This window comes from Microtus pennsylvanicus, chromosome 9 (assembly GCF_037038515.1).
Source record: "Microtus pennsylvanicus isolate mMicPen1 chromosome 9, mMicPen1.hap1, whole genome shotgun sequence".
In the NCBI taxonomy this organism is placed as follows: domain Eukaryota; kingdom Metazoa; phylum Chordata; class Mammalia; order Rodentia; family Cricetidae; genus Microtus; species Microtus pennsylvanicus.
The window spans coordinates 46,826,004-46,853,905 of NC_134587.1; the positions used below are offsets into that span (position 1 = coordinate 46,826,004).

General features: G+C 51.2%; 2 protein-coding genes across 3 annotated transcripts; one reads left to right on the forward strand and one right to left on the reverse strand.

The window, feature by feature from the left end:
* The first annotated feature begins 1,694 nt into the window (after window positions 1–1,694).
* Pomt1 (protein O-mannosyltransferase 1) lies at window positions 1,695–20,074 on the forward strand. Of its 2 annotated transcripts, none has more exons than XR_012911824.1 (20): window positions 1,695–1,828; window positions 2,417–2,568; window positions 4,316–4,422; window positions 4,558–4,608; window positions 5,852–5,998; window positions 7,599–7,710; window positions 8,098–8,163; window positions 8,252–8,345; window positions 8,607–8,762; window positions 10,056–10,186; window positions 10,582–10,677; window positions 11,923–12,015; window positions 12,888–12,984; window positions 15,117–15,209; window positions 15,390–15,507; window positions 16,150–16,247; window positions 16,774–16,901; window positions 17,835–17,961; window positions 18,578–18,755; window positions 19,314–20,074. XR_012911824.1 is itself a non-coding variant. In XM_075985807.1 (20 exons), exons 1-20 carry the CDS (start codon window positions 1,793–1,795, stop codon window positions 19,486–19,488), a joined length of 2,241 nt encoding a protein of 746 aa, XP_075841922.1. In that variant the 5' UTR covers window positions 1,695–1,792; the 3' UTR covers window positions 19,489–20,074. The 2 variants fall into 2 exon arrangements, 1 of the variants encoding a protein (XP_075841922.1); XM_075985807.1 differs by having other exon boundaries at window positions 16,774–16,887.
* Window positions 20,069–26,545, reverse strand: Uck1 (uridine-cytidine kinase 1). The gene is made up of 7 exons (XM_075985808.1): window positions 26,352–26,545; window positions 26,029–26,188; window positions 25,116–25,212; window positions 24,862–25,004; window positions 24,679–24,773; window positions 22,078–22,126; window positions 20,069–21,321 (listed from the first exon to the last, which is right to left on the reverse strand). Exons 1-7 carry the CDS (start codon window positions 26,457–26,459, stop codon window positions 21,140–21,142), a joined length of 834 nt encoding a protein of 277 aa, XP_075841923.1. The 5' UTR covers window positions 26,460–26,545; the 3' UTR covers window positions 20,069–21,139.
* Window positions 26,546–27,902: the final 1,357 nt, after the last annotated feature.

Here is a 27,902-nt window from a genome sequence, read left to right on the forward strand (position 1 = left end):
CTAGCCTACTTGGCAGTTTTTTCTTTTCCCTGGGTCTAGGGGACTTCCTACCAGAGCATGGGGGCACCACTAAGGTGCATCTTGAAAATGGGCAGCACCAAGAAGCCCTGTGCTCCCTGTGGGCCAACCGTGTGCATCTTCTGTGTCCCTGTCTGACTACTGTCTGGATTTCAGCGGAACTGGAGGAGTGCATTGCACATCTGTGAAAGATTAGGTCTGGGGCAGAAAAGGGTTGCAGGGGTTCAGATGAGTTCAGGCAGTTGTACTTGGCTGCGCCATCACCAAGATGTGTAACCTTGGTACAGGGCTCTCTTAGACACTCCCAAGTTCCTTATTTATTAAATGTGATTTGTTAACCCTATCTAAAAGGGATGGTGTGGACTCATAGGTCACCCACTGGTAAGCACAGTGAGTTCTAGACCAGCCAGGGTTAGAGAAAGACCTTGTCTCAGAAAGAAAAAAAAGCGGTTGACATGAGAAATCCAATCCTTCAGACTCTTAAGTCACTTGCTACAGAACTGGCAGGCATCTGGGCAGTAGTAACTACAGCCAAGTCCACTGCTCAGGTTTCCTGCAGGCAGGATAAGGTCCTCCTAAGACTGTGCCTACAGGCAGCCGTGAAGCACCAGCATGGCTTACATGCTCAGACTAAACCTCCGGAGCCCAGAGAGCTCTCTCCAAAGTTCCAGTGCCATTTCTCTGCAGGAACTTGGGTAGACCATATTCTCATGTATAAGCTAGGAACAAACTTTCCCTCCATTGTTTGTAAAAAAATGGTTTTTCAAGACAGGGTTTCTCTATGTAGCCCTGGCTGTCCTAGAACTCGTTCTGTAGACCAGGCTGGCCTCAAACTCAGAGATCCACCTGCCTCTGCTCCTGAGTGCTGGGATTAAAGGTTTGTACCACCACCTCCCAGCTCTTACCTTCTTCCTTATATAACCCTTGTGTGTCTGCAAACCACTTGCCTCCCCGGTGCCTGAAGAGCCCATCCCCTGATTCCCTAGAACTACAGTTACGAAAGGTTGTGAGAAAGTGTTTTTAACCACTGAGCAGTCAGTCTCTCAGGCGTGCTACAGTCTGGATGTCCTCCAGCGAAGAACTAACTTGTAAAAAACAAAAATTAATTTTGACAAAACAAAAGCATGATTAAAGATCTGGAGAGACACTTCACTCGGTACAGGCAGGGCTTGCCAGCTAAGCATGACGACCTGAATTTGATCCCGAGAACCCACCTTGTAATACCTACGCTGGAGAGGAGAGGCAGAGGCAGTAGAAACAGACCCTCAAGGCCATCCTCGGCCACTTCAGTGAGTCGGAGACCGGGGAGCCGGGGGTGGGGTGGGGTGGGGAACACAATCTAGTCTGAATAGAGCTGATGAGGAAAAAAAAAAAATGTTCCCCCACTATCTGCCCACACCCGTGCCCTTCCTTAGCCAACGCGCTGCGTGACAAGAACGCTGGGGTCGGCTCGAGACCCGAAACGGGGAGCTCCAAGCACGTGATGAGCTCGTGGGAGAAAGAACACTGCTTTAAAATACAAAAACAAAACAAAAACGCTATTGGAGTACTCAGACGTCGCGGGGGATAGACGCCGTCCCCCACCGGCACGCCGGTTGAGCTCCCGCGCACGCGCGCGCCTAGCCCTGAGCTCCTGTTGCGCACGCGCGCCGCTGAGTGCCTCGGGCCGCGCAGGGACGACTAGTTGAGCGTCGATCGGTGGGCGGTGAGGATTGTGGAGCGGCCTCAGCCCCAACGGTCGAGCCTGCCAGGCGGTTCGCAGGCGTGGCCCCAGATGGGGAGCTACTTTGCAGGACTCGCAGAAACGCAAGTAGGTTTTGGAATGCCAGACTCGAGAGCTCTGCTGGGGCTCAGGGGTCCGGCTCGGGAGCGCTAGGGTCTGTGGATGTTCCGGCGCAGCAAGGGCGGTTCCAGGGCGGCCTCCGGATGGACAGAGCTGTAGAGAGAAAAAGGGCTCGGGGCAGGTGCAACTAGGAGAGGAAAGCTCCGGGAGAGGAAGGGAAGGTCCATCCAGGTCACTGGGTTATGACGGTACCAGAGCTCCCCAAAGTAGGGGTTAGTTTGCGGCCACACTGGGAAATGACGGGAGGGCCACATCATTCATTAGCAGCCCCGCTCCTAGCTAGTGCCCAGCAGGTATTTATGAAATGACTTATAGAAATGAGTAAGTGTCCAGTTCTGAGTTTCATAAATTCATCCCACAAATGTCTTTATGTGGCCCCTGTGCTTGAGTCCTCCAAAAGGTATGTTCTAGAAGAGCCCTGATTTGATTAACCTATGCTGTAATTCTCTCTAGGTGCCTTGCGGAGCTAGGCCGCCTCAGGATCCTTTTCGTCTCTTTTGAACCTTTCCGGGCTGCTGTACATTTACTTTTAATCAGAGTGCTTCTCTTTTCCAGGGTGTCCCCCCAAGCTTGCTTTTCTGCAAAATGTTGAGATTTCTGAAGCGGCCTCTAGTGGTGACTGCTGACATCAACTTGAATTTGGTGGCCCTGACTGGCCTGGGACTACTGACCCGACTGTGGCAACTCTCCTACCCACGGGCTGTGGTGTAAGTGGAATGGGGAGGAGAGTATATGATCCAAGAGGCATTGGAACTAGTGATTTGAAGCACCTTGCTATACGGTGCAAAGGGAAGAGAAATTCTGAACTTCTGGGCTTCTCGGTGATGTGTTTTAGCATGTAGGCAAGTAGCCATCACAAGCATTGTGGGTGTTGATGGAACCCCCAGAACAGCCCCTATAGTGTATACCTTTAGGTCTTGCCCTGGAGGGATGTAGTAAGGAAAGCTTACTTAAGAACAGTAGAAGAAATTCTAGTTTGCACCCTTAATTTTCATTCTGAAGTTGAAAGGTAACGGTTTGATAGATTTGGAAGGGAGCTGGTTTTGTTCATAAAGGGAAAGTAGTTATTATTGAAAGGGTGTTTTTTTTTTAAAAGATTTCATTTATTTATTATGTATACAACATTCTGCCTCAATATATGCCCGCTTGCCAGAGGAGGGCGCAAGATCTCAATACAGATGGTTGTGAGCCACCATGTGGTTGCTGGGAATTGAACTCAGGACCTCTGGAAGAGCAGCCAGTGCTCTTAACCTCTGAGCCATCTCTCCAGCCCTGAAAGGGTGTTTATTAACTAATACATTCTTTTTTTACTTTGTTAGAGATATCAAGTAGAATATGATCCCGCTCCAAATAAATTCATTACCCAGCCTCAGCAACCCTAGTATAGTAGATTAGTTTGAAGAAAATCCTAGACATTATATTCTAATAATATTCCATTTAATTAAATGTATATAATTTAATTAAATGGATATATATATTCTGAAAGATGAGATTTTTTTTCAAGATAGAGTTTTTCTATATAGCCCTGAGTGTCCTGGAACTCACTCTGTAGACCAGGATGGCCTCGAACTCACAGAGATCTGCCTGCCTCTGGCTCCCCAGTGCTGAGATTAAAGGTCTGTGCCACCACCACACAGCTAAAAATAAATACTTTTTTTTCGAGACAGGGTGTCTCCGTAGCTTTTGGTTCCTGTCCTGGAACTAGCTCTTGTAGACCAGGCTGGCCTCAAACTCACAGAGATCCGCCTGCCTCTGCCTCCCGAGTGCTGGGATTAAAGGTGTGCGCCACCACCGCCCGGCTAATAAATAATTTTTTTTGTTTGTTTTTCAAGATGGTTTTCCTATAGCTTTGGAGCCTGTCCTAGAACTAGCTTTTGTAGACCAAGCTGGCCTCGAACTCACAGAGATCCTCCTGCTTCTGCCTGCCGAGTGCTGGGATTAAAAGCATGAGCCACCGCTGCCTGACAAAAAAATAAATATTTTTTAAAAGTTTTAAATAACAGCTAAGATTTCTAGTTGGCTATGGAAGTGTTTGTTTGGGGGCTGGAGAGATGGCTCAGTGGTTAAGAGCATTGCCTGCTCTTCCAAAGGTCATGAGTTCAATTCCCAGCAACCACATGGTGGCTCACAACCATCTGTAATGAGGTTTGGTGCCCTCTTCTGGTCTGCAGACACACACACAGACAGAATATTGTATACATAATAAATAAATAAATATTTAAAAAAAAAGAAGTGTTTGTTTGGGGGCTGGAGAGATGGCTCAGTGGTTAAGAGCATTGCCTGCTCTTCCAAAGGTCCTGAGTTCAGTTCCCAGCAACCACATGGTGGCTCACAACCATCTGTAATGAGATCTGGCGCCCTCTTCTGGTCTGTAGGCATACAGACAGAACATTGTATACTAAATAAATATTTTTTAAAAAAAGAAGTGTTTGTTTGTTTTTTTGTTGTTTTTAGCTTTGATGAAGTGTATTATGGGCAGTACATTTCCTTCTACATGAAGCGCGTCTTCTTTCTGGATGACAGTGGACCACCTTTCGGTCACATGCTATTGGCCTTAGGAGGTGGGTAAGAGAAACAGCCATTGTCTTTCAAGCCCGAAATATATTAAGTTTATCAAGTAAAATTTCTCAAGGGCAGAAAATCTGTGTGTTGTTTTCTTGCCTTATTTGGTCCATATTCCAAATTTTCTGTTTTAGGTTATTTAGGAGGATTCGACGGTAACTTTTTGTGGAACCGGATTGGAGCAGGTAAGGATTTTAACTTTCCTTATTAATCTACACATAAAATAATGGAGACATGACACCTTTTATAAGAACCAACAATTGCTATTTATTAATCTGAACCAGGGTATGATTGATTATTTGAATTGAGTTCCAGGATAGCTAGGGCTATTACAGCAAAAAACCTTTCAGAAAGAAAAGAAAGAAAGAAGGAAGGAAGGAAGGAAGGAAGGAAGGAAAGAAAGAAAGAAAGAAAGAGAAAAAGAAAACTTTGGTTAAAGGGGCTAGAGAGAGGGCTCAGCAGTTAAGAAACCTGTTCTTCCAGAGATCCAGGGTTCGATTCCCAGCACCCACATGGGGGCTCACAACCTTATCTGTATCCAGTTCCAGGGGACTTGACAACTTCTTTTGACCAGGCATATACAGTCATATATGCAGATCCGTATAGGTAGCTGGGAAGTGGTGGTGCACACCTTTCATCCCAGCACTCAGGAGGCAGAAGCAGGTGGACCTCTTAAGTTTGAAGCCAGCCTGGTCTACAAAGTGAGTTCCAGGACAGCCAGGAGTGTTATACAGAGAAACTTTGGGGGAAAAAGAAAACAAACAAACAAAAGCACCCGTATACATAAAATATGTAAAAAAAAATTTAAAAGAGAAAAGTCTGGTTAAAGTTTGAGTGTTTTGTGATTGTAATCGCTGATCTCTGGCTCTGTGCATATGTCCTGTGGGTTTGGTAGCCTTTTCTATGTGTGAACTTTTATGTGGCCACAACACTTTTAGAGCTACTTGGGGTAAATATACTAAGTCTCCATTAATTCCAGGATCCTTACTCATCATTCCTATGCGTGGTGAGAGCTGGTCTCTTGACTGTGTAAAGCTGGTTTCAGTATAGTGGGCACACGGTAGTTAATGCGTGCGTCCCGCCTGCACAGAGGGGCTGAGGCAGGACAGCACCTGAACTCAGGAGCTTGAGAACCTCTATTTTTTTCCAAGATGGGATTTCATGATGTAGTTCTGGCTGGTTTGGAACTATGTAGACCAGGCTGGCCTCAAACGCACAGTGATCCTCCTGCCTCTGCCTCTCAAGTGCTGGAATTTAAGGTTGCATCAGTGTGCCCAATGGTGAGACCCTGTCTCTAAAAATCACCCACCACAAAATCCCAGCGCTCATTTTAAAGACTTTACCCCAGGTTTCCACCCTTGGTTGTTTCATTTCAGAGTCTGTGAGCTGCCGTGTGTTCTCAGTTCTGCTGTGTGATTCCCTTTCCAGAATACAGCAGTAATGTGCCGGTGTGGTCCTTGCGCCTGCTGCCAGCCCTTGCTGGGGCCCTGTCAGTACCCATGGCCTACCAGATAGTGTTGGAGCTCCACTTTTCTCACTGTACCGCCATGGGAGCTGCCCTGTTGATGCTTATTGGTAAGCCTTTGGTTCCTGCCTGCCTGCCTGCCTTGGGCAGAGTACAGGAAAAAAAGCAAACATTTTGTGGCGTCTCACCACGAGGCTAGAAGACCTGGTGTTAGAGAGTGCACTGCCCTAGTGCACACATCTGCTTCATCCTGTTCCAGATTCGCCTCCACAAGACCCACACTTCTGGGCTGCCCTCTGATGTAGTGCACACATCTGCTTCATCCTGTTCCAGATTCGCCTCCACAAGACCCACACTTCTGGGCTGCCCTCTGATGTAGATTGATGAACTATGAGCTCAGATTCTTATCAGAAGTGGAGATGTGGCCATAATGATTAGATTAGAGGTGGGACAGTGCTCAAGGGCCTATGTACACCATTGTATAACACGTGCACACACGTACACACACTAGACAGTGCTCAAGGGCCTATGTACACCATTGTATAACACGTGCACACACGCACACACACTAGACAGTGCTCAAGGGCCTATGTACACCATTGTATAACACGTGCACACACGCACACACACTAGACAGTGCTCAAGGGCCTATGTACACCATTGTATAACACGTGCACACACGTACACACACTAGACAGTGCTCAACAGCCTATGTACACCATTGTATAACACGTGCACACAAGTACACACACACACACAAACACATAAACACACAATATTTTGTTTTTTGAGACAGGGTTTCTCTGTAGCTTTCGAACCTGTCCCGGAACTAGCTCTTGTAGACCAGGCTGGCCTCGAACTCACATAGATCCTCCTGCCTCTGCCTCCTGAGTGCTGGGATTAAAGGCACGTGCCACCTGGCACACACACAACTTTTAAAAACATTTTAATACCTAAAGAAAATAACCCTGAGCTTGGTGAAGTAACACAGTGATCAATCACTTGCCTATCATTTATGAGGCCGTGGGTTCATCCCCAATGCAAAAGCAAAACTATGCCATACTGGTTCTTGCTGAGTCTGGAACCCTAGCACCTGAAAGGCTGATGTGGAAGAGTCTTGAGTTTGAGGTCAGCCTGGGCTATATACCAAGAGTTTTTCTCAAAATTTTTTCAAAACTCCCTTCTGCATCAACTATGTAAAGGCTTTTTTTCTTGGGGACTGGACAGGTGGCTTAGATGTTAAGGGCATTTACTAATTTTGCAGAGGTCCTGAGTTTAGTTCCTATCATCCAAATAGTGGCTTACAACCATCTGTAACTCCAGTTCCAGGGGATCCAATGCCCTCTTTTGATTTTCATTGATACCAGGCTCTTACATGGAACACATATGTACATATAGGCAGACCACTCATGCATATAAATATTTATAAAAGAAGATTTTTGCCCCCTTATTTTTCCCTTAAAAGACAGTAAATTAACTAAGTGCCATTTATATGGTATTAGGCGTTTGGGTGATTCGTAAATGATTTAAAATATACAGCAGGAGAGGTGAAAGGTTATATGCAAATATATGTCTTTGTACAAACTGGGCGTGAGCATGCATGGACTGGCATCCTCAGAGGGGTCCTCAGTCCAGTCTCCATGGAGACAGCTGTCTGCATCTCCTGTGCATGTGCTGCTCAACACTGACAGCTGTTCATCTCTGTAACAGAAAACGCGCTGCTCACTCAGTCCAGGCTCATGCTGTTGGAGTCCTTACTGATATTCTTTAACCTCTTGGCTGTGCTGTCCTATCTGAAGTTCTTCAACTCCCAGACACACAGGTAGGCAAGTGAGGCAGGCCTCTGGCGAGGGTCTGGCTGTGGCGCCTAGCTGAGCAGCCCCTCCACCTCAGCCTCCAGAGTGCGCCAGCTCTGGGCCACTGCTAGTGTCTTGTATCTTGAGGAGCTGCTTGCAGAATGCCTTTTGATTACCTAATTCTGTGGGTCGGCCCTGAGCCCATGACTTATAATGACACCCTTTTTAACTTTAACCCACAGTAAAATTTTTCTTGACAAAAAGAAAAATCCTTTTGAGCCCCAGACTGGGAGGCAGGTTCTTTTTATGTGGCTGGTGCCAGGGCTGGGCAACCTCAACCTCTCAGAGAAACATGCCTGCCCCTAGTGTCAGATGAGTCTTGTAAATGCTTCCTTGTCCTGTTCTTATCGCAGCCCTTTCTCACTGCGCTGGTGGCTGTGGCTAATGCTGACTGGGGTCTCTTGTTCCTGCTCAGTTGGGTGAGTTAGAGCCCCTGACTTGGACAGTATTCTTCCTGTCTATGGGGTTTTCTGTCTTATAACCTTCTCTCATTTCTGTCTTTTTCAGTATCAAATACATGGGTATTTTTACCTACTTGCTTGTGCTCAGCATCGCAGCCGTGCATGCCTGGAACCTGATCGGAGACCAGACCTTGTCAAATGTAGGTGGTCCTGTCAGTGTCACGTGAGTCTGCTGTGTGTGGGGTTGGGGGTATAAAACTGTCCTAGGGAACTGCTGGCTCAAAGGGTGGATCCTTGGGGCTTCAGGAGCAGGTGGCAGTGAGCCGCTCACCTGTGCGCCTCCACTAGTGTCTGCATGAGAGGTGGGGCTTCTCAGTGACTTTCCCTAAGCCTGCATGCAATGTCTGAAAATGGTCCTGCTGCTCCACAGACAGGAAACCTTTCCTCTCCTCCCCTGGCAGATCTGCGTGTTCGGTCACTTGCTCGCCAGGGTAGTGGCCCTGCTGGTCATCCCGGTTTTCCTGTACTTACTGTTCTTCTATGTCCACCTAATGCTGCTCTATCGCTCTGGGCCCCATGACCAAATCATGTCCAGTGCCTTCCAAGCCAGCCTGGAGGTAAGAAAAATGATGTCCAGGTCGCTTCAGAACAAAGACAGTCAGAGGCTCAGAGTGTCTGTCTAAGCATGGTCAGATCCAGCCCGGGTGGTTCTTGTAGCCCCCAGAGGATCAGGTCCAGCATGGACGGTTCTTGTAGCCCCCAGGAGGAAGCGGTAGGTGGGTCACCATGGGTCAGGGCCAGCCAGGGCTCTATACAAGACCCTAAAAGCAAAATAAATGAATAGATAGATAGATAAATAGGTAGGTAGGTAAGTAGATAGATAGATAGATAGATAGATAGATAGATAGATAGATAAAAATGAAGTGTCGAGTGCGCAGTACAGTCAGGTGATCAATGCCGAGTGATCCAGAAGAGTTCTGAAGTATAGACTGTGGGAACAAGTGAGGCTGCCTCTCTTAATCTGACTTGCAGTTAACCGCCTCCTGAGATAGACTCGGGCCTGAAGTGTGACATTCTGACTGCAGATGTATCAGGTTGAACATCTCTAACATGGAAGTCTGAAATCAGCATGTTCCCATCTCCAGAACCTCTTGAGTGCTAGCACGACACTCAGACAGCTTTGGATTGCGGAACATTTTGCATTTTAGACTTTCAGATTGTGGGTGGCCCCAAACCCCGCCACCCCCCCAAACTGGAACACCTCTGGTTCCAACATTTCGAATAAAGGGTACTAGGTTATAAAATGTACCAAGCGTGGTGAGGAGTACAGCCTTGGGCAGGCCGGCTCATGCATCCTGGCTCTGCTGAGAAAGTGCATGTCCCCACACCTTGGTCTCCTCTCCTCAGCTCTTGGACACAGCTGCTTGGCTCACACAGAACACCTGTAAAAGGAATTTGTGAGCCGGGCAGTAGTGGCACACGCCTATAATCCCAGCACTCTGGAGGCAGAGGCAAATGGATCTCTGTTGAGTTTGAGGCCAGCCTGGTCTACAGAGCAAGTTCCCAGGACAGGCTCCAAAGCTACAGAAAAAATCCTATCTCAAAAAAATGAAGGAAAACAAAAAAAAAAAGGAATGTGTGGACAGGTCACCTGAATGCACACACCTCAACAGTTTGTAATTCAGTAGGACCCAAGCCTACAGAGTTAGTTACAGCTGATTCTATGACCATATTTACCACTACCCCATCTGTCATCAAGGCCAGTTGAGAATTGCTGGTCTTCATTCAATGAGATGGCTCCACAGTAAAGGGGCCGCCATGAGCCTGACACCTCTCTCCATCCAGGACCCGGAGGGTAGAAGGATAGTTCGTCTCTTGAGCTCACCTGAGACCTTTTCTGTTTGTCTTAGGGAGGGCTAGCCCGCATCACCCAGGGCCAGCCCCTGGAGGTGGCCTTTGGTTCCCAGGTCACTCTGAAGAGCGTCTTCGGCAAACCCTTGCCCTGCTGGCTTCATTCCCACAAGGACACCTACCCCATGATGTAAGGAAAGTGACCATTTTAATTTGCAGTCACAAATTGATTTACTAATCACAAAATGTTTTGTTTTCTCCCAGTTTGCTTATATTAAGAGTTATCAGTTTCTAAGTCTAGAGGGACAGAAGCAGCGGGGCCCAGGGCCCAGGATCACGATATCTGTGGCTCCCAGTGTGGCACAATAGAAGGGCTGTGACATACCTTGTGTCCTGCAGGGACCTCTGAGCAGCTCTGCCTGACAGCAGTGTTGTGTTTTCTATGCCCTCTGGTCTCTGAGACAGGCTGTATGATTGAGTTACGCATCAGGCTGGGTGGTCTCTGCAGAATGCAAGGCAGAGCAGAGCAGCCCATGTGTCTCGGCTGCCTGCTTCAAGTGTATTCTTTGTTGGCGTCTCACACAGATATGAGAATGGCCGTGGCAGCTCCCACCAGCAACAGGTGACCTGTTACCCCTTCAAAGACATCAATAACTGGTGGATTGTAAAGGACCCTGGGAGGTGAGTCTGGTTCCAGCTGCTCACAGCACAACTGGACAGATTGTTCTGCTGCGTCCTGGGCCTCCCCTTCCTGGGTGCTCCCTGAAAGACCAGCCTTAGAGCTAGAGTATGTGCCTGTTAATTCGTGAGCTGTTAGTGCAAGGCCAGGGCCTGCTCTGGGTCCTCAGTGACCTCCTCAGCATCTCTTAGTTGTAATGGGGCCGGTCGCTCCAGTGCCCTTCCATATCTGCTCCCCTGAGGAAGGCCTTGTGAAGGAGCCCTTCTGCACTCAGCCTCTGTCTAGGCCAAGGCAGTCTACCTGTTCATGAGCTTCCACCCTCACTGACCATTCCAGCATCACAGCCTCTAAGAAGGCCTAGACCAGGTTCTCTGTCCCTACAAATGAGTGTCATAGCTTCCAGTGGCACACACTTACCATCACCAGATCCTTTGCCATCTCTGCATTCACCATTCTTGCCAGGAATGTGAGGGCTGGATCCCTGGGGAGGCCTCCTAGGCCAGTCCATCTGAAGGTGTACCCTCCTCTCCCATCACTGTATCCACCTGTACATGGTTGCTGGCTTGGTTTGCATGTCTACGTGTAAACCAACTGCAGTGAGTGAGGCTTCCCTGATCACTGCTGGAGACTTGATAGGGTCTGAGGGGTTGGGTGGCCTTTTTTAGTTTTTTGAGAAACGGTTTCTCTGTTGCTTTGGAGCTTGTCCTGGAACTAGCTCTTATAGACCAGGCTGGCCTTGAACTCACAGAGATTAAAGGCACGCACTACCACCTGGCTATGGGTGGCTTTTTTGTCTGTTTGGATTTGGTGTGGTTTTTTTTTCTATCTTTAAGACATCTCTCCTTATAGCCTTGCTTCAGTTTCCCAATCCCCTTTCCTCAGCCTTCAAATGCTGAGATTATAAACTTCTTAATGTATTTATTTATTTATTTGTTTATTTGGGGGTATCAAAAAAGTATGCTGTCAACATAAGGATTTGGGGGTGTGCCTAGTTTATTTTTCATAGACAAATGTGGCAATGACAAATGGAATCACATTTGGCAATTTGGAAAGTGACCTTAGGTTAAGAAGTGTTAGAGGAAACGTAAGTGCCTTGATTCTATACAAAGTCACCTCGCACAAGGTATGCATACATTGGGGTGCACACTCCCCAGTGTCTGCTGGGAGACTGGAGCCTTGGCATTCCCAGGGAGTCTATGGTAAGTGGGTACTGGGCTGGATGGCATCCTGACAGTGCTGTCTTCTAGACACCAGCTGGTGGTAAACAACCCTCCCAGGCCTGTTCGCCATGGAGACATTATAGAGCTCGTTCACGGCATGACCACCCGCCTCCTTAACACGTGAGTGCTCGCCATGCTTGCTCTATCAGGATGTCTCCTCTCGCTCCCTCTCACCGCCCCACTCAGCCTGCTTCCTGCAATCTGGCTTCCTACCTCTGCCTTACTCCACTGAGGCCGCACTGGGCCCTTGAGAAGACAGAGTGGAGTTTCACTCTCTGCCCACAGCCCTCCCTCTCGAGTGACTCCCTCAACTCTCCTGAGGCCTGGTGACCCTGACTTGTGTCACCCTGGGCATTTGGCCTCCCTGCTAGTCCTGCAGTAAGCAAACACAGCATCTCTGGGCTGCCACACTCACTTTTCTCTTGGACTGTTGCTAAGGTCACCATACCAGAAGTCCTGCCTGGGTACTGTCCCTTTGTCCACAGCCTGTGTGCTGCTGTCTGACTCCACAGGGCACCCGGTGCATCCTGTGAAGTGACTCCTGCCTGAGTGGCCAGTGACAGGCTACTTCTGGCCACTAAGGCTGAATCACACCAAGAGCCTGCTCTCCTACCATGAAACCACTCTGTACTTGCTGGCCCAAGGCTGACAGTACTGCTTTTCTAAGTTCTGCCAGGCCAGTGACTTGGTTCTTAGACTTAGGACTTCCACTCCCTGTGGCAGCCATCTTTTCTCTGAGATTTGCTTCACCTGTCCAAAAAGTGAATGACACCCATCGATGGTTTTACATCAGCTCTGGCCAACAGGACAGTCCCATCTGTCAGCCCGCCAGTTGAGACTCCGTTCTCAGATGAGTCCAGGCTGGAGGAGTGGCCTCTGTGGGAGCCACCTTTCCAGCAGCTTCCCCAACCTTGGCGGGCAGAGCCAGCTTTGCGCTGAAAGCGCCTCTTCAGGCTGTGACACTTGGGGCAGCTCTGCTCTCTGCTCTTCAGGCACGATGTGGCAGCCGCTCTGAGTCCCCATTCTCAAGAAGTCTCCTGTTACATCGACTATAACATCTCCATGCCTGCCCAGAGCCTCTGGAAGCTGGTGAGTTCCATGTGGAGTGCTGGCTGGCCAGTGGGTACACCTATTTCTACCTCGGAGTACCCCAAATGCCCCTTTGGATAATGTGTTCAGATGCCAATGGGGTAGGGAGCTGCTATTCACAAATCAAGCCTGAGATGTTGCCTTGGGGAGCAGCCCCTTCAGCAGGTCTAGAGTCTTCGGTATGTCAGGGATGGAGAGGAAAGTTCCAGGGGCTGTGACTGGTCTGTGAGGCCTGCGGGGTCAGGGGCTGCAGCTGGAGTTGCTTCCTGGCCTGCTCACTGCTCACCTGCTGTCCTAGTTTCATCCTCTTGTGCCAAGCACCATGACCAGGACCAACCAGGAGGGCAGTCAGGGCAGAAGCTCAGCAGGAACCAGAGGACTGCTGTTCCTGGCTCACTCATATCAGTGCTTAGCCAGCTCATGTACCCCCAGGACCACCTGCCCAGGGAACCATACACCACAGTGCACTGGGCCTTCTCCTGTTAACCACCAAGGCTACAGACCAACACGACAGTCCCATCTGGGCAGCTCCTCAGTTGAGCCTCCCTTCTCAGATGACTCTGGGCTGTGTCACATTGACAATTAAAGCTGATTAGGACACCCTGTCACCACAGACAAGAGCTCCAACCACTTTGTGACCCAAGGGAAGCTTCTCAGCCAATTCTCAGGAGTTAATAGGAGCCCTAGAAATTGCCTGGTGAAGGACTTGGCCATCAGAGGGTGATTTTACTGAGACAGTGGCCTGCATTCACCTTCCCTTCTGGTGGCGGTCACTTGCTCCCCTTACAGTCAGGTCTCCTGGGAAAGTTGCTGTACAGAAGCGTTCTGGACCCGCAGACTGAGTACTAACCACTGCAGTCCTGGGCCATTGCCTAGGAGAGGTCCTGCTGCCCTAGCTTCCGGCTGACTGCAGCAGCCCTGGTCACTCAGCTTCCCTCCCTAGGGAGTTCCATGCCAATTTGATAAGGCACCCCTTGCCAGCTCCCTCGGCAAAGCTGTCCGAGGACTTTTCTTTTCTTTTTTTTTAAAGGTTTATTATATATACAACATTCTGCCTGCATGTATGCCCACATGCCAGAAGAGGGCGCCAGATCTCATTACAGATGGTTGTCAGCCACCATGTGGTTGCTGGGAATTGAACTCAGGACCTTTGGAAGAGCAGGCAATGCTCTTAACCACTGAGCCATCTCTCCAGCCCCCTGAGGACTTTTCTTAGACGTATCTGGCAACATCTCTGCCGTTTTCCCCTTGTTTGTGCCGTGCGTACTCGTAGCCCTCCTGTTCTCCAGCCTTTCCTTGAGCGGCTCTGCCTGGGGACAGTCCTGCGCCCCTTCTATGGGAAGCTGTCTCAGTAGGAATGGCGCTGAATCTCCCTGACCTCCCTGCTACTATGCTATTAATGGCTCCATCACTGATCCCCTCCCCTGCCCACTTCCTGACAGCCCTTTGAGTACCACTTGCTACAGGTCAAACAGAGATCCCAGATAAGGGGAGCAAGCTCAGGAGTGGCTACCCACTCGGTGCTCCAGGATGCCTTGCCCCGCTCAGCCTCTTGAGATCTGTGGTTCTCATCATGAGTCACAGTTGAGGCTCTAGCATATCAGACTGTAACAGGCAGTGCTGCCAGGGCCAGGACTCTCCTGGGCCAGTCTTGCGGGGCAGTGCTGTCCTGACCTCTATAACCACCGTATACTGGCCAGATAAAGTCTAAGAAACTCCCTGTTTGGGCTAGAGTTCTGAGTCATCTTGTGACTGACTAGATGGCTTTTGAGTGTCTGTGGGAAGTGCCATTTCTACAGCCTCAGACAGGGACTGGCTCACATGCTGTATTGTGAGGGCTTGTGGGGGGTCTTGGAGTCCTCATGGCACCAAGGCCAAGGACTTCTAGTGTGCTTCCTTTGTATGAGACCCACACTGGTTTCATAGCTGTGTGATTGCTCTTAACTAAGACAAAACACCGAGAAGCAGTAGGTGTCTGGTCTTTAGCTGGTCATTTAAGGCAATCTGAAAAGGATGCTATGACGAGACATATTGGGTTTTATCCTTGGTGTGTGGTGCTGGGGATGGGCCTCACAAATGCTAGGCAAGTGCTCCACTGCCAGCCCCCAGGGTGATAAGATCTCTCTCTGCAGGACATTGTGAACAGAGAGTCCAGCCGGGATACCTGGAAGACTATCCTGTCGGAAGTGCGCTTCGTGCATGTGAACACGTCCGCCGTCTTGAAGGTGAAGGGCAGCTCCTGGTCGGCCTGTGCTCACACAGACAGGCCATGTGATGAAAGTCATCCTGTGCTTACAGTTCACGTAGTGGCCAAGAATCCTGGGAAGACCTGGGGCGGGATCTGCTGACACAGCCCTGCGGTTAGCCAGCCCTATCACGTTCATTCCCTTTCTTGGTTTTGCTAGCTCAGCGGGGCTCACCTCCCTGACTGGGGGTTTCGGCAGTTGGAGGTGGTTGGGGAGAAGTCACGGGGCCACCACGAGAGCATGGTGTGGAATGTGGAGGAGCACCGGTATGGCCAAAGTGAGTTGGTGAAGTCCTGGGTCATGATACCTGGTTGTCTGTGGATCTTGTGGCACTCAAGGAAATACCAAAACAACACTGTTGGTTTGGAGGAACCGGAGTCCCTTGCACTGACCCATGATTACATGAGGACAATTGGGAGAATGGAACTCATGCTTCCTGGGTTCACTAGTCCCGACTTGGGGAGAATGGAACTCATGCTTCCTGGTTCACTGGTCCCGACTTGGGGAGAATGGAACTCATGCTTCCTGGGTTCACTGGTCCCAACTTGGGGAGAATGGAACTCATGCTTCCTGGGTTCACTGGTCCCAACTTGGGGAGAATGGAACTCATGCTTCCTGGGTTCACTGGTCCCAACTTGGGGAGAATGTCAGCTCATGCTTCCTGGGTTCACTGGTCCCGACTTGGGGAGAATGGAACTCATGCTTCCTGGTTCACTGGTCCCGACTTGGGGAGAATGGAACTCATGCTTCCTGGGTTCACTGGTCCCAACTTGGCAGGGGAGTTCAGGGTGTGGTGGTGGGAACCAAGTGGAACCATAACAGTCTGGTGAGGTGTCCTTGTGGGTTATTGGAAAGACCTGGGGGCAGCCTCTGTCCTCAGCTCTTCAGCTTGTGTCTCTTCCTTGGCGTTCACTCTCAGGCCAAGAACAGGAGGAGAGGGAACTGGAACTGCATTCACCCACCCAGGTTGATATCAGCAGGAACCTCAGCTTCATGGCCAGATTCTCCGAACTGCAGGTGACAAGTAGCTGGAGGGACGCCATCCTTGGTCAGCGGAAGCCAATTTCTGCCCATGAAGGCACTGCGTGCTGCCAAGTTCTGAAGTTCAAAGTCCTCCAACCTGGAACTTGAGACTCTGTAGCAGAATGAGTGTCTTCCCCTTCTGCAGGCTTCGTGAACCTGCACCCAGTAGTCAGGAGCAAGGGGTTTCTGCATCAGTGTGACATTGCAATAATGTCAGGGTGTCTTAAGGCCTCCCATCAGGTCAGAATGGGCTACATTCAACTAGTCTAAAGTCAGGCAGTTTCAGAGAGTCCATGGCATGACTCCTGTCTCTTAGCCTACAGAGTAAGTGCTCATCCATGAAGTCAGCCCTGAGCCCATAGCCCAGCTTAGCGTGCAGGGCCCCTCCTGCAGCACTTGCCAAGTGAGCTTAGTCTGGGCGGCAGTTGACATGCAAGGGACAGTGGTTTTGTCACACACTGACATCTTGGCAGCTGGAGGCATGGCCATCCTCTGCAACCTGTGCTCTGTTCTGTGGCAGTGGAAGATGCTGACGCTGAAGAATGAGGATTCAGAACACAAGTACAGCTCCACCCCGCTGGAGTGGGTCACCCTGGACACCAACATCGCCTACTGGCTACATCCCAGGACCAGTGTAAGCAAGCATGTGTGAGTCCTGGCTGACTTCCTGAAGGTGGCCGGGGTTTCTCCAAGGCTTTTTTTTTTTTTTTTTGGTGTGGGAGGGTGATTACTGGGCAGTCTGAGGCCTGAACTGCTCATTTCCAAAGAGCAAGGCCTCGCTTTCGTGCAGTCTGTTGAGAGATTGAGAGAATCCCCCGGTTAGCCTTTGTGGACGCCCACTGCCGCCTCACTCCTGTCAAGACCATTTAGAGCAGTGTTGCCCTGCAGCGTCCAGCTACTAGGCCGGCTGGTGCTGGCTATGTTCTGTACGTTATGGGTGTAATGTATGTTCTATATGTTATGTTATGGCCCTGGTTATGTCACCTCTGCCACAGCAGAATGGAAGGAGCATGGGCTACATGGAGGCAGAGCTGGGCATAGAGTCACCTAGGGAGTAAATGCTAAGATCTCCCCGACACACACACACAGTGGAACTGAGGGCAGTTACCATAGACGGCATATGAAGTAAGTCCCAGGGCTGCCCCGTAGCTGTGTGTGTGCAAACTGAAATCTCTTTCCAGGTATGACCTTCCTGTGAATAACTGCGTTGTTAAAAGAGGAGTCCCAAGCCAGGCATGTTTGAGACAGGGATCGTATATATGGGGCCAGGCTAGGCTACCTAGGAGAGTCTCACATGAATAGGGGCTGCGGGTAGATCTGTGTGCTCAGCATGCACAGACTTCCAGATCCGTGCTCAATTCCCAGTCTCCATTACTCCTAATTTCAGTTTTGACAAACAGGATTGAGAACCCTAGTGCATGTCTAGAAGAGTGGCTGGGAAGTTCGTCCAGATGTGTCCAGGCTAGAGTTCCAGATATGCCTGTGTGGTTTTGGACTGCTGAAGTCCATTTGGTTTCTCTCATGGCCATCGTCGTCCTCTTTGGATGAGGGACAGGTGGTGAGCGGCTCCTTGTCTTTCAGGCTCAGATCCACTTGCTTGGAAACATCGTGATCTGGGCTTCAGCCAGCCTTGCCACAGTGACCTACATCCTACTCTTCCTCTGGTACCTGCTCCGCCGGCGAAGGAGTATCTGGGACCTCCCTAAGGGTTAGTGTCTCCTCATAGGATGGATGTATAGGTGACAGCCAGCAGGTAGGGGCCCTGAAAAAAAACCTGTTGTAGTTAAGTTCCACACCACAGCTGAGACTTGTTTAGCAGAGAGTGCAGGGGACAGAGGCTTAGTTCTGGGTTGCCAGCAGGAACCAGCCATGCTAGCTGAGGCACAGCTGTCAGCAAGAGGCTTAAGGCCGTGGTGGTGAACAGCTGACAGAAACTGCATTTGGAAAGAAAACTTCAGCGCTGGCTTACCATCGCCTGGTAACCTCCAGCCCAGAAAACATGGCCCCTCCTTTCTCCTGACTTTTACTCCCATTCTCGGCTGGTCACAAATGTGTGAGAGGAGAATTCTCAGATGAGAGCAGCCTGTCTTTACACTGGTCTTGAGCTAAGGCTGGAGGGGACCTTGTAAGACTGGGCCTGGCCTCACTCGAGGCCTGCGGCCTTGAAGAAGAGCTGTCAGGACCTAGGAAGAAACAGCAGTGTCATGGATCAGTCCACTTGGTCCTGGGGGTTGGGAGGGTGAGGAGCTGAGGACAGTATGTGACAGGAGTGAGCCCATGACTAACCCAGTGGCAGTGCTGCTCTGAGATACACTCTTCCACAGATGCCTGGTCCCATTGGGTGCTAGCTGGAGCCCTGTGTACAGGTGGCTGGGCGTTCAACTACCTGCCCTTCTTCCTGATGGAGAGGATGCTCTTCCTCTACCACTACCTGCCGGCACTCACCTTCCAGATCCTTCTGCTTCCGATTGTCCTGCAGCACGTCAGTGACCACCTGTGCAGGTGCGGGCAGTGGGCCTGAGAGAGGCTTCACCACCTGCAGACCAGCATTCCAGGACAGCAGAGGCTCACTGCCCAGACTGGGGGGATGTGGCAGGCAGAAAGCCTTTGGTTGGCATGGTGTGGTGGCACACGCTTTTAATCTCAGCATTTGGGAGGTAGGGGCAGGCAGATCTCTGTGAGTTTGAGGCCAGCCTGGTAAATTCCAAGACAGCTAAGGCTGTTACACAGAGAAACACTGTTTTAAAAAAAAAAATCAAAAAGAAAAAAGAAAGCGTAGGTTTGGAGCAGAGGGCCTTGATGTGGAGGGCGTGAGGCACACAGCTGGCATTGTAGGTAGAGTCATAGTAAATCCCAGAAGCAGTGATGAGGGTTATGTGCAATGTGTCCAGGCAGATAAGGGCTGGTGGGGGCACAGAGAAGCAGGGGAGGCCTAAGAACACACAGGTGAAGTCCACAGGTGTCAGCAGATAGACAGCAGGTTCCTGGGAGATGGTTGGGCAGGGTTGCTGTGGGGAGGCAAGCAAGATGCTCTAACCTCACTCACCCTGCTGCCCACAGGTCCCAGCTGCAGAGGAATGTCTTCAGTGCCCTGGTTGTGGCCTGGTATTCCTCTGCATGCCATGTGTCCAATATGCTACGTCCACTAACCTATGGAGACACGTCACTCTCACCAGGAGAACTCCGGGCCCTTCGCTGGAAAGACAGCTGGGACATTCTGATCCGGAAGTACTAGAGAACGAGAGCACGAAGACAAGCATGCAGAACAGGATCTCAAAAATGTCGTCTCCCACCAGCAGAGGCCTCAGCAGGCAGGACTGGCTGGGTCCAGGAAGGACTCCAGGGATTAACTGAAGAGCCCTGTTCACTGGTTTCTCCTCAGAAGTGACTTTTTCCCTCTTCACACAGTGAAGAGTATGCCCTGCCACAGCATCACCCATGAGGCCCAACTCTGACCCAGCCAGTATTTGAGCTGCCAGTGTAAGAACACCAACACAGGCAGGAGCCCCCGGCCAGGGACAGGACTCCTGATGAGCCTGAGCTTCCCCAGCTGTGGGCTAAGCCCCCCGCCTTTCACAAGGCCTGCAGTCACACCAAACAACTCACTGTCTGCAGGCACAGCCACCTTTGTAAAGCCTACGTGGAAATCTGACAGCGCATTAATACCAAGACTCCTCACTGATCTGTATTTTAAAAACCCCTTCTGGGAGATTCCACCAAGTGTCTTCACCTGTCTTCCACAGCCAAGATGTCATCCATACACTTCTTTGCCTTGAATTTGCCTTTCCTAATGTAAATAAAAAGGAACACATTGATAACCATTTTTTTGTGTTATTTATTGATTCTTCCTCCAAAGAGGGGTTTCAGTTCAACAGAACTAGTACAGCACTAACAGAAACCAGCCCCTGAGCTCGGTGCAGCTCAGCTGCTGTCACGAGTGGGAACCACAGTGGTATTAAGCAAGAACAAAAGAGTGTGTGCGCCACGGCCTGTGACAACAGCCAAGGACACTTTTCCAGAAAGGGCCATCCCATGACATCATAGATGGACCATTGTGAAGCCATGAGCTCAGGTTTACCGTGCAGGAGAATGCTGGCTTCAGGCAGCCATGCTCACATGACTGCTCTGCACTTCTGTGATCCCCTGGCTGGAGATAGATAGCCTACCCTGGCATGCTAATCATGAACTGTACCAAGTGGTTGTACAGACAGCCCTGGCACTCAAGGCTTCCTGCAAAATTGTGAAGACACTACAGCCACAGGAGACCTAAGGGCCTGTTGCTGTCTATCCCACAATCCAGGCCCCAGAATACCCAGGAGTCCTTTATATTAAGTGTGATGCCTCTTGGCTTCAAGTGGAGAGACTTAGGGTTCTTTGCTGCCTCAAGCTCCTTAGACTGGACTAAGTCTAACTACCCAGTGGTAGGTTGTTAAACTAGGTTCATAGATCACAAACAGCCTGCCACAAAACAATAAGGATATATGACATATCTTCAAACTTTCCTTCTGCAACACGAACACGAACCACACAATACTGGGAAGCACGTCACTGTGGTTCACTGTCAACACCAGGCCAGCCAGTGCCAGGGCTGTTTCCTCAGCTGCCCCATAATGTATGTCCTGCATCCCTCTGGAAGCTGGCACCATGGGCTTTCTATGCAGTCTGGGACACTTCTCAGTGACCCAAAGACCTACTGGCTCCTCCAATGAGAGGAAGCGGAGGACACTGGAATGCTCTGTCAGCATGAATCTGCCCTCCCAAGTAAGGCAGGCCTTGGTCCTAGGTCATGCTGAGAGGAATCCCTGACTGTGCTTTTAAGAGCAAGTGGTTGTCCCCAGGCCCAGACCCTTAATCATGGGTCTGTGGGGAACCTACATATGCTGGTTTCAGTGGGGCCTGCTGCTAGACTCCAGGTGTGAGCGCTTGCCAGTGGCCAACACTCCAGGGTGCTCTCCTGGTTCAGGGAAGGTCCTCTTGTAGTTGCGCCCATTGGGCCCTCCTCGGTGCCGCTTGCACAGGTCACCATTGAGAATGTCCTGGATGTGCTGGACAATCAGGTTGATGGCAACTGCAATGAGACATGGAAATATCACATTCACTCCTGGAACCCTTGTGGCCTGCCCTTGCTCCCCTACTCTGTAAAACACTCAGCATGCAGGAAAGCCACTGAGCCTGCCTACCTGCCTGCAATCCCGACTTCCATGCCTGCTTGCAGTCCCAACCTCCATGCCTGCCCGCAGACTCGACCTGCCTGCCTGCCCGCAGTCCCGACCTCCATGCCTGCCCACAGTCCCAACCTCTATGCCTGCCCACAGTTCCGACCTCTATGCCTGCCCACAGTTCCGACCTCCATGCCTGCCCACAGTCCCGACCTCCATGCCTGTCCGCAGTCCCAACCTGCCTGCCTACCTGCCTGCCCGCAGTCCCAACCTCCATGCCTGCCTACCTGCCCGCCGGCCCTCCATGTCTGCCTGCCTGCCTGCCCGCCAGTTCTCCATGTCTGCCTGCCTGCCCGCCAGCCCTCCATGTCTGCCTACCTGCCCACCGGCTCTCCATGCCTGCCTGCCTGCCTGCCTGATATCTCATCCGACGAAGGCTTTTGTTGACATTGACTGAGTCTGATAAAAACACATCTCTATGGCCTAACAGGCCCTGCCCAGCAGCTCTAAGTGTTTGCAAAGTACACATGAACCCATGTCCCAGGTAAACACTGGCAGCTCCCATGCACGTACTTGGGAAGCCTTGCTAGCTAGGGTAAGCCTTGGGAAGCCTTGCTAGCTAGGGTAAGCTGTCTCTGCCTGGGAGTGGGGCTGGGGCTGCTTACCCATATTGTCTACCCCTCGAGGGATGATCACGTCAGCATACTTCTTGGTCTGAAAGACAGAAGGGTCTCCTGAAGCTGTTTCCTCTGGGTGACTTAAAGGTACTCAGGAACAAGGGATGAACGCCTGGGTGTTGGTAGCACTGGCAAGTTGGGGACAGCCTTACACAGGTGAGAGACGGGGTCTCAGCCATGAGGCAGATTACACTAGACTAAACTTGAACATCAGTGTCCCACTGTGTCTGCCTGGTCCCAGCTGAATCGCTGGCCTAGACAGGTGTGACACCTCCCACAGTTCTTGGCCTCTGAAACTGGGACTGAAGTCTGCAAATGTCCTATAGGAGTGAGCGTGACAGGACAAGATCCTTGCTATGCACAGGCCTGTTACCTGGCCCTGCACTGCATGGAGACACACATGGCACCTGTTCCACACATGTTCTAATGCCAGTGACAGCCCAGCAGACGCAGCTGAGGAAGTGCAGAACCGTGAGGAGAGCAGAAGGAAAGACCTCGCTGAGGGGACATAGCTGAACCAGGCAAAGCCCAGAGAGGGTAAAGTATACTATGGACCCAGGTTGATACCGCCAACCTGTGTGTTTGGGTCAGGAAGGCCTGTCCCTTGCAGAAGACAGGTTGCGGAAGGCAGTAGAGACTCTTCCCATGAGAGGCAAGAGCAGACCTGGGCTGGTACCCACTCTGGCAGCACTATCAGGTGAGGGGAAGAGGGGCTGCAACCCACTCCCCTTCCCCACCAGCCTGGGAAATGGTTCTGAGGGCCGGCTGGCTTGAGTGACGGGGAGGAAACTCCGAGGAGGTGAGCAGCACCTGGTCAGGGAAGGACACGGCAGGCTGCTCAGGAGGCTGCTCTGAGGCAGGGTGCAGGGCTTGGCTGCCAACTTAGCAGCTACTCAGCAAAAGCCCAAGAGTATAAGACTACACCACTTCACACTTTCCAGAAACGTCAGAGAGCATTAGTATTAAAGAAAAAACTCTGCTGGGCATGGTGGCACACGTCTTTAATCCCAGCACTCGGGAGGCAAAGGCTAGTGTGGTCTACAGAGCGAGTTCTAGGACAGGTTCCAAAGCTACAAAGAAACCATTTAAAAAAACCAAAAGGGGCTGGAGAGATGGCTCAGTGGTTAAGAGCATTGCCTGCTCTTCCAAAGGTCCTGAGTTCAATTCCCGGCAACCACATGGTGGCTCACAACCATCTGTAAAGAGGTCTGGTGCCCTCTTCCGGCCTGCAGGCATACACACAGACAGAATATTGTATACATAATAAATAAATAAAATAAATATTTAAAAAAATAAAAAATAAAAATTAAAAAAAACAAAAGAAAAGAAAAAGAAAAAAAGAAAAGGTTCTTTTAGCCTGGTGTGGTAGTGCACTTTAATCCCAGCACCCAGAAGGGGCCTTTTCAGTAGCGGCAAATGGAACTTATTTATCCTGTTTTTGATAGTTCTCGTTCCTTTACTTTCGTGGCTGGGGGAAGTCTCCATTTCTGGGGCACGTGCGGGTCTCTCCATTTATCTCTCTCTGGCCTGGAATCAAGCTGGCCTTGAACACATAGAGATCTCATGCCTCGGAGCTCTGGGGTAAAAGCGTGCACAACCATGCCTGGCTTTTATTTTCACCTTTAAGGGATAAAATACTGGGGGCTGAGAGACGGCTCAGCAGGGAGTTAAGAACAATGGCTGCTCTTGAGAGAGGACTCACGGTCGTGCCCAGAACCTACATCAGGCAGGTAACAACACCTATAACTCCAGCTCCAGGGGACCCCACACTCTCCCTGGCTCCCATGAACACACACATGCACATACACAACACACACAATACTTGTTCTTTTGTTTTTTGAGACAGGGCTTCTCTGTGTAACAATCCTGGCTGTCCTGGCTACTCTGTAGACCAGGCTGGCCTCCAACTCAGAGATCCGCCTGCCTCTGCCTCCTGAGTGCTGGGATTACAAGCACGCGCAACCACCGCCTGGCCCCAAGTAAGTACATATGTACATATTTGTATGTATATACATGTGCGTGTTCCTTTTTTCAAAGGCAAAATACTACTAAGCTTCTCTTTAAAATGCTCCAGTCTGAACTGAGCATGACGGCACACACTCGAGCTCGGGAGACTAAATGTGGAAGCCTGCCGTGAGTTCAGGGCCAGCCAGCGTTAGAACCCTCAGCTCCCTGTCACCTCCCTCTACCCCTGAACTGGGTACACTTCACTTCTGGTGAACTGTACAACTTCACTTCTGGTGAACTGGGTACAAGTTCACTTCTAACTCCAGAAATAAAAGATGGCCAACAGCAGACTCCTAATGTAAGTCAGCAGGCTCTGAGTATCTGGTCCAGAGCAGCCGGGAGGCCTCAGACCCTGGAGATCAGCCAGAACACCCAGGAGCTACTCTAGGCTCTGAGCAGAGTCCAAAGTCCTTACAGAGCAGCTCCAAAGGGAGTGAGCAAGCCACGCAGGTCAGGCTTCAAGGGGAGCTGCCAATGCAGATGCACCAGGGTCCTGCCTGAGGCGAATAGGCAGACAGTGTAGGCAGGGACAGGGGGGTAGGCTGGGACCCATGTTCAGTTCTGAATGGATAAAGGCAGTACCGGCAGGCAGAACTCCTCAAAGGCTGGTTTCACGAAGGTGGTGTACTGGGTCAGTATCTGCTCCAGGTCCCTCCCTCGATGCACGTCCCGGAGAACTGCAGCAACAGGAGCAAGGCACCACCATAAGCCCTCCTTGGAATCCTGGAAGACTCCAGCCCCAGCCAGGGACCTAGAGGCCCTTACCTCTTCGAGACAGCCGGACATCAGAGTCTGTGTCCACAAAGAGGCGCAGGTGGAACATGTCCCGGATCTCCTGAGTGTAGAAAACCAAGATGCCCTCGAATAGAACCACGTCAGCTGGGTAGACCACTGTGGTCTCTGGTAACCTGTCAGGGAGAGGCAGACGAGGCCCTGCTTGATAGTCCACAAAACCAGAGAGGTGGGATCCACCAGAGGACAGTGGGTGTGGCCAGCCCTCCCAGGAACTACTGGCTTACCTTGAGTGGGTCACAAAATCATAGGTGGGGACCTCGACAGTTTTGCCTTCGACAATGTTTTTTAGGGTCTTGTGCATCAGATCATTATCAAAAGCATCTACAAAAAGAGCAAAAGCCAGACTGCCCAGCTGCCCTGGGGAGAACTGCCCCTGCCCAGGGTCAGCACAGTGGGAGGCGGGGCTACTGAAGCGGCCACAGCACACCACCAGGAATAGACTTTCTCCTCTGCCCCTCTTTGTATCTGAGAAGAGCCGGTTAAGAGTGTGTTCTCTGACCTTCTTGTGTCCCTAGGACAGCTGACTTTCTAGGAATCACTGGCACCTCCAGACCAGGAAACAGCTCCAAGGCTTTGACTACCAGCCTCTCTGAAGATTGCTCCCAGCCAGTTTGGGGAATCCATAGGTCACCCAGGCAGTAGGGTGGTGCAAAGAGCCCCCAGCAGCAAGGTGCTGAGAGGCGATTTCAACACATCGAGAAGTGACTCGAAGACCCCTCTGCTACCTCCTTCCCAAGTGGCTCTAGCCAAGGCCTTGTGCCCCATGACCACAGCAATTCATCAAATCCTCCTAACCTAACATGGGTCGACTACCATGGGTAATGAGGGCGAGCTTCACGAAGCCTCTCTGCTCCTGTGTTCTAGTACAGCCTTGGCAGTTGGTATCCGGCAGCTCTGTTCAGCCTTGGTCTCTCTGCATCGCATCCTACACACATGCAGCCTCCCATGGCCGTCTGCATCCAGCAAACAGCTCGGTGAGCCCCTAATCTGGCAGCCTGCATCCCACAGGCATCTCCTACAGCCCTGGCCCAGCAGTCTGCATCCACAGGCACCTCTGTTGTCCTGCAGTGTGCGATCCCCGGAGAGCCCGCGTCCACCCTCCACCCCCACCTCTCCAGGCAGGCTGTCTGCATGTACCTGGGTGGTCGAAATTGTACTGTCCCTTCAGGGCCTTGGCCTTCTGCTCCGCAGTCAGAACCTTATAGAAGCAGTCCTGGCTCAGGATGACCAACTTGCGCTGCCGGCGGTCCACTTCGTTCTGTCCCAGCAGCTCCATGATCTTCTCGCACACAGTTGACTGGGGACAGAAAGGGCCGGGAGTGGGCTTGGGCAGTGACCCACCAGCCCCCGGGGGCGGCCCCTTGGCTGCTAGCAACAGGTGACGCGGCTGGGCGGGAGGCAATGGCGCCCCAACCCGCGGCCGTCAGTCCCTCCGCGAGGCCCGGGCGCAGGCCACCCACCTTGCCGCTAGCGGTGCCGCCGCTCACGCCGATGAGGAACGGCCGCGGCTGGGGACGATCGGCCTCGGGCGCGGCGCTCTCGCAGCCGCCGCCTCCCGCCGAAGCCATGTCAGGCGCCGCGGCCCTACATCCACCGACTCTGCCCGCTCCCGCCGGGACGCTGGGGCGAACGCCGTGCGCAGCGCTTCCGGGGACCAGCACGCATGCGTGCGGGGGGCGCGGCTCTCTGGGTGGAGGCCTAGGAAGGCCTGGTGACTCCTGGGTGACCCCGTATCTGGAGGCGGGGCCTGGATGTGGCTCCACCTCCCTCCAAGAAGTTTTTGGTTTTGGGTTTGGTTCTCTGTGTAGCCCTGACTGTTCTGGAACTCTCTGTAGACCAGGCTGGCCTCAAACTCACAGAGATCCTCCTGCCTCTGTTTTCCCAAGTGCGCCACCACCACCTTTCATTTTATTTTATGTGTATGGGTATTTTACCTGCATGTGTTTGTGTACTACATTCGTGGAGTTCCCACAGAGGCTCTTAGAAGAAGGATACTGGCTCCTCTGAGCCTGGAATTTCAGTCAGATGTAAGCTACTGATGGATGCTTGGAATTGAACTTAGGTCCTCTGGAAGAGCAGTATCTGCAGCTCCCACACCTGGTGTTTAAATTCTTCGTTGTTGTTTGCTTTGTTTGAGACAATGTCTAGAACTTGAAATGTAGACCAGGAAAGCTTTGAATTCACAGAGACCTCCTATTTCTGCCTTCCGAGTGCTGGGACTGAAGGCGCGTGCCTGGTTTTAAATTCTTATTGTAAGCATGCTCCTGACGTTCCTCTACTGTGAATAATGAAGGTGTGGGAGATGGAGTAGCTCAATTAGCTGCAAGCTCCTGGACTCTCGACCTCGCTGCCTGCCCTGAGCAAAAGCTCAGGCCGTCTAACAGTCAACTCAACGATTTTTATGCCAGCGCTAACTTTTCCAACAGTTGGCAGAGGCCTGAAGAATGCTACACAGTGACCAGAGCTCCTGAAGGCACAGCCTCAGCTAGGGCTGTTCCAGTTTGTTCCAGACTTTTCCAGCATAAACCTCTGTAAACGCCAGATGACGGCAACCATCCCACCTAGGCCAGAGCAGGAGCAGGACCTGATCATCCAACTGATCAAAGCAAGCCTAGGAGGGTAGCATGGGAGAAAAGGATAGCCCATCTCAGAGCAGAGTCAGACAGGCTTCGGGAAGTCAGGGAAGGACCTGAGAGACTCAGGACTGAAGAGAACAACCGTACGACCCGGCTGCTCCCTGCTCTCCCCCACCCTGCCCACATCTGCCTGCTCATTTAACTCCCTGTCAGCTTAGCAGGCCAGCTAGGTCCTCGTCTGTACTTGCCCGTATCTCTCCCCACTCCTCATACTCCTATTCTTTCCATTTTTACTTTCCCTGAGGACATACCTGACCTGGTGTGAGGAGCTCTAACTCAGTCTCCTGAGAGATGGAGCCCTTCTGCATCATCCGGTTGCATCTGTGCCTCCCTTTATCTACCTATAGCCGAGCTCCTCCATCTCCACCACAGCCG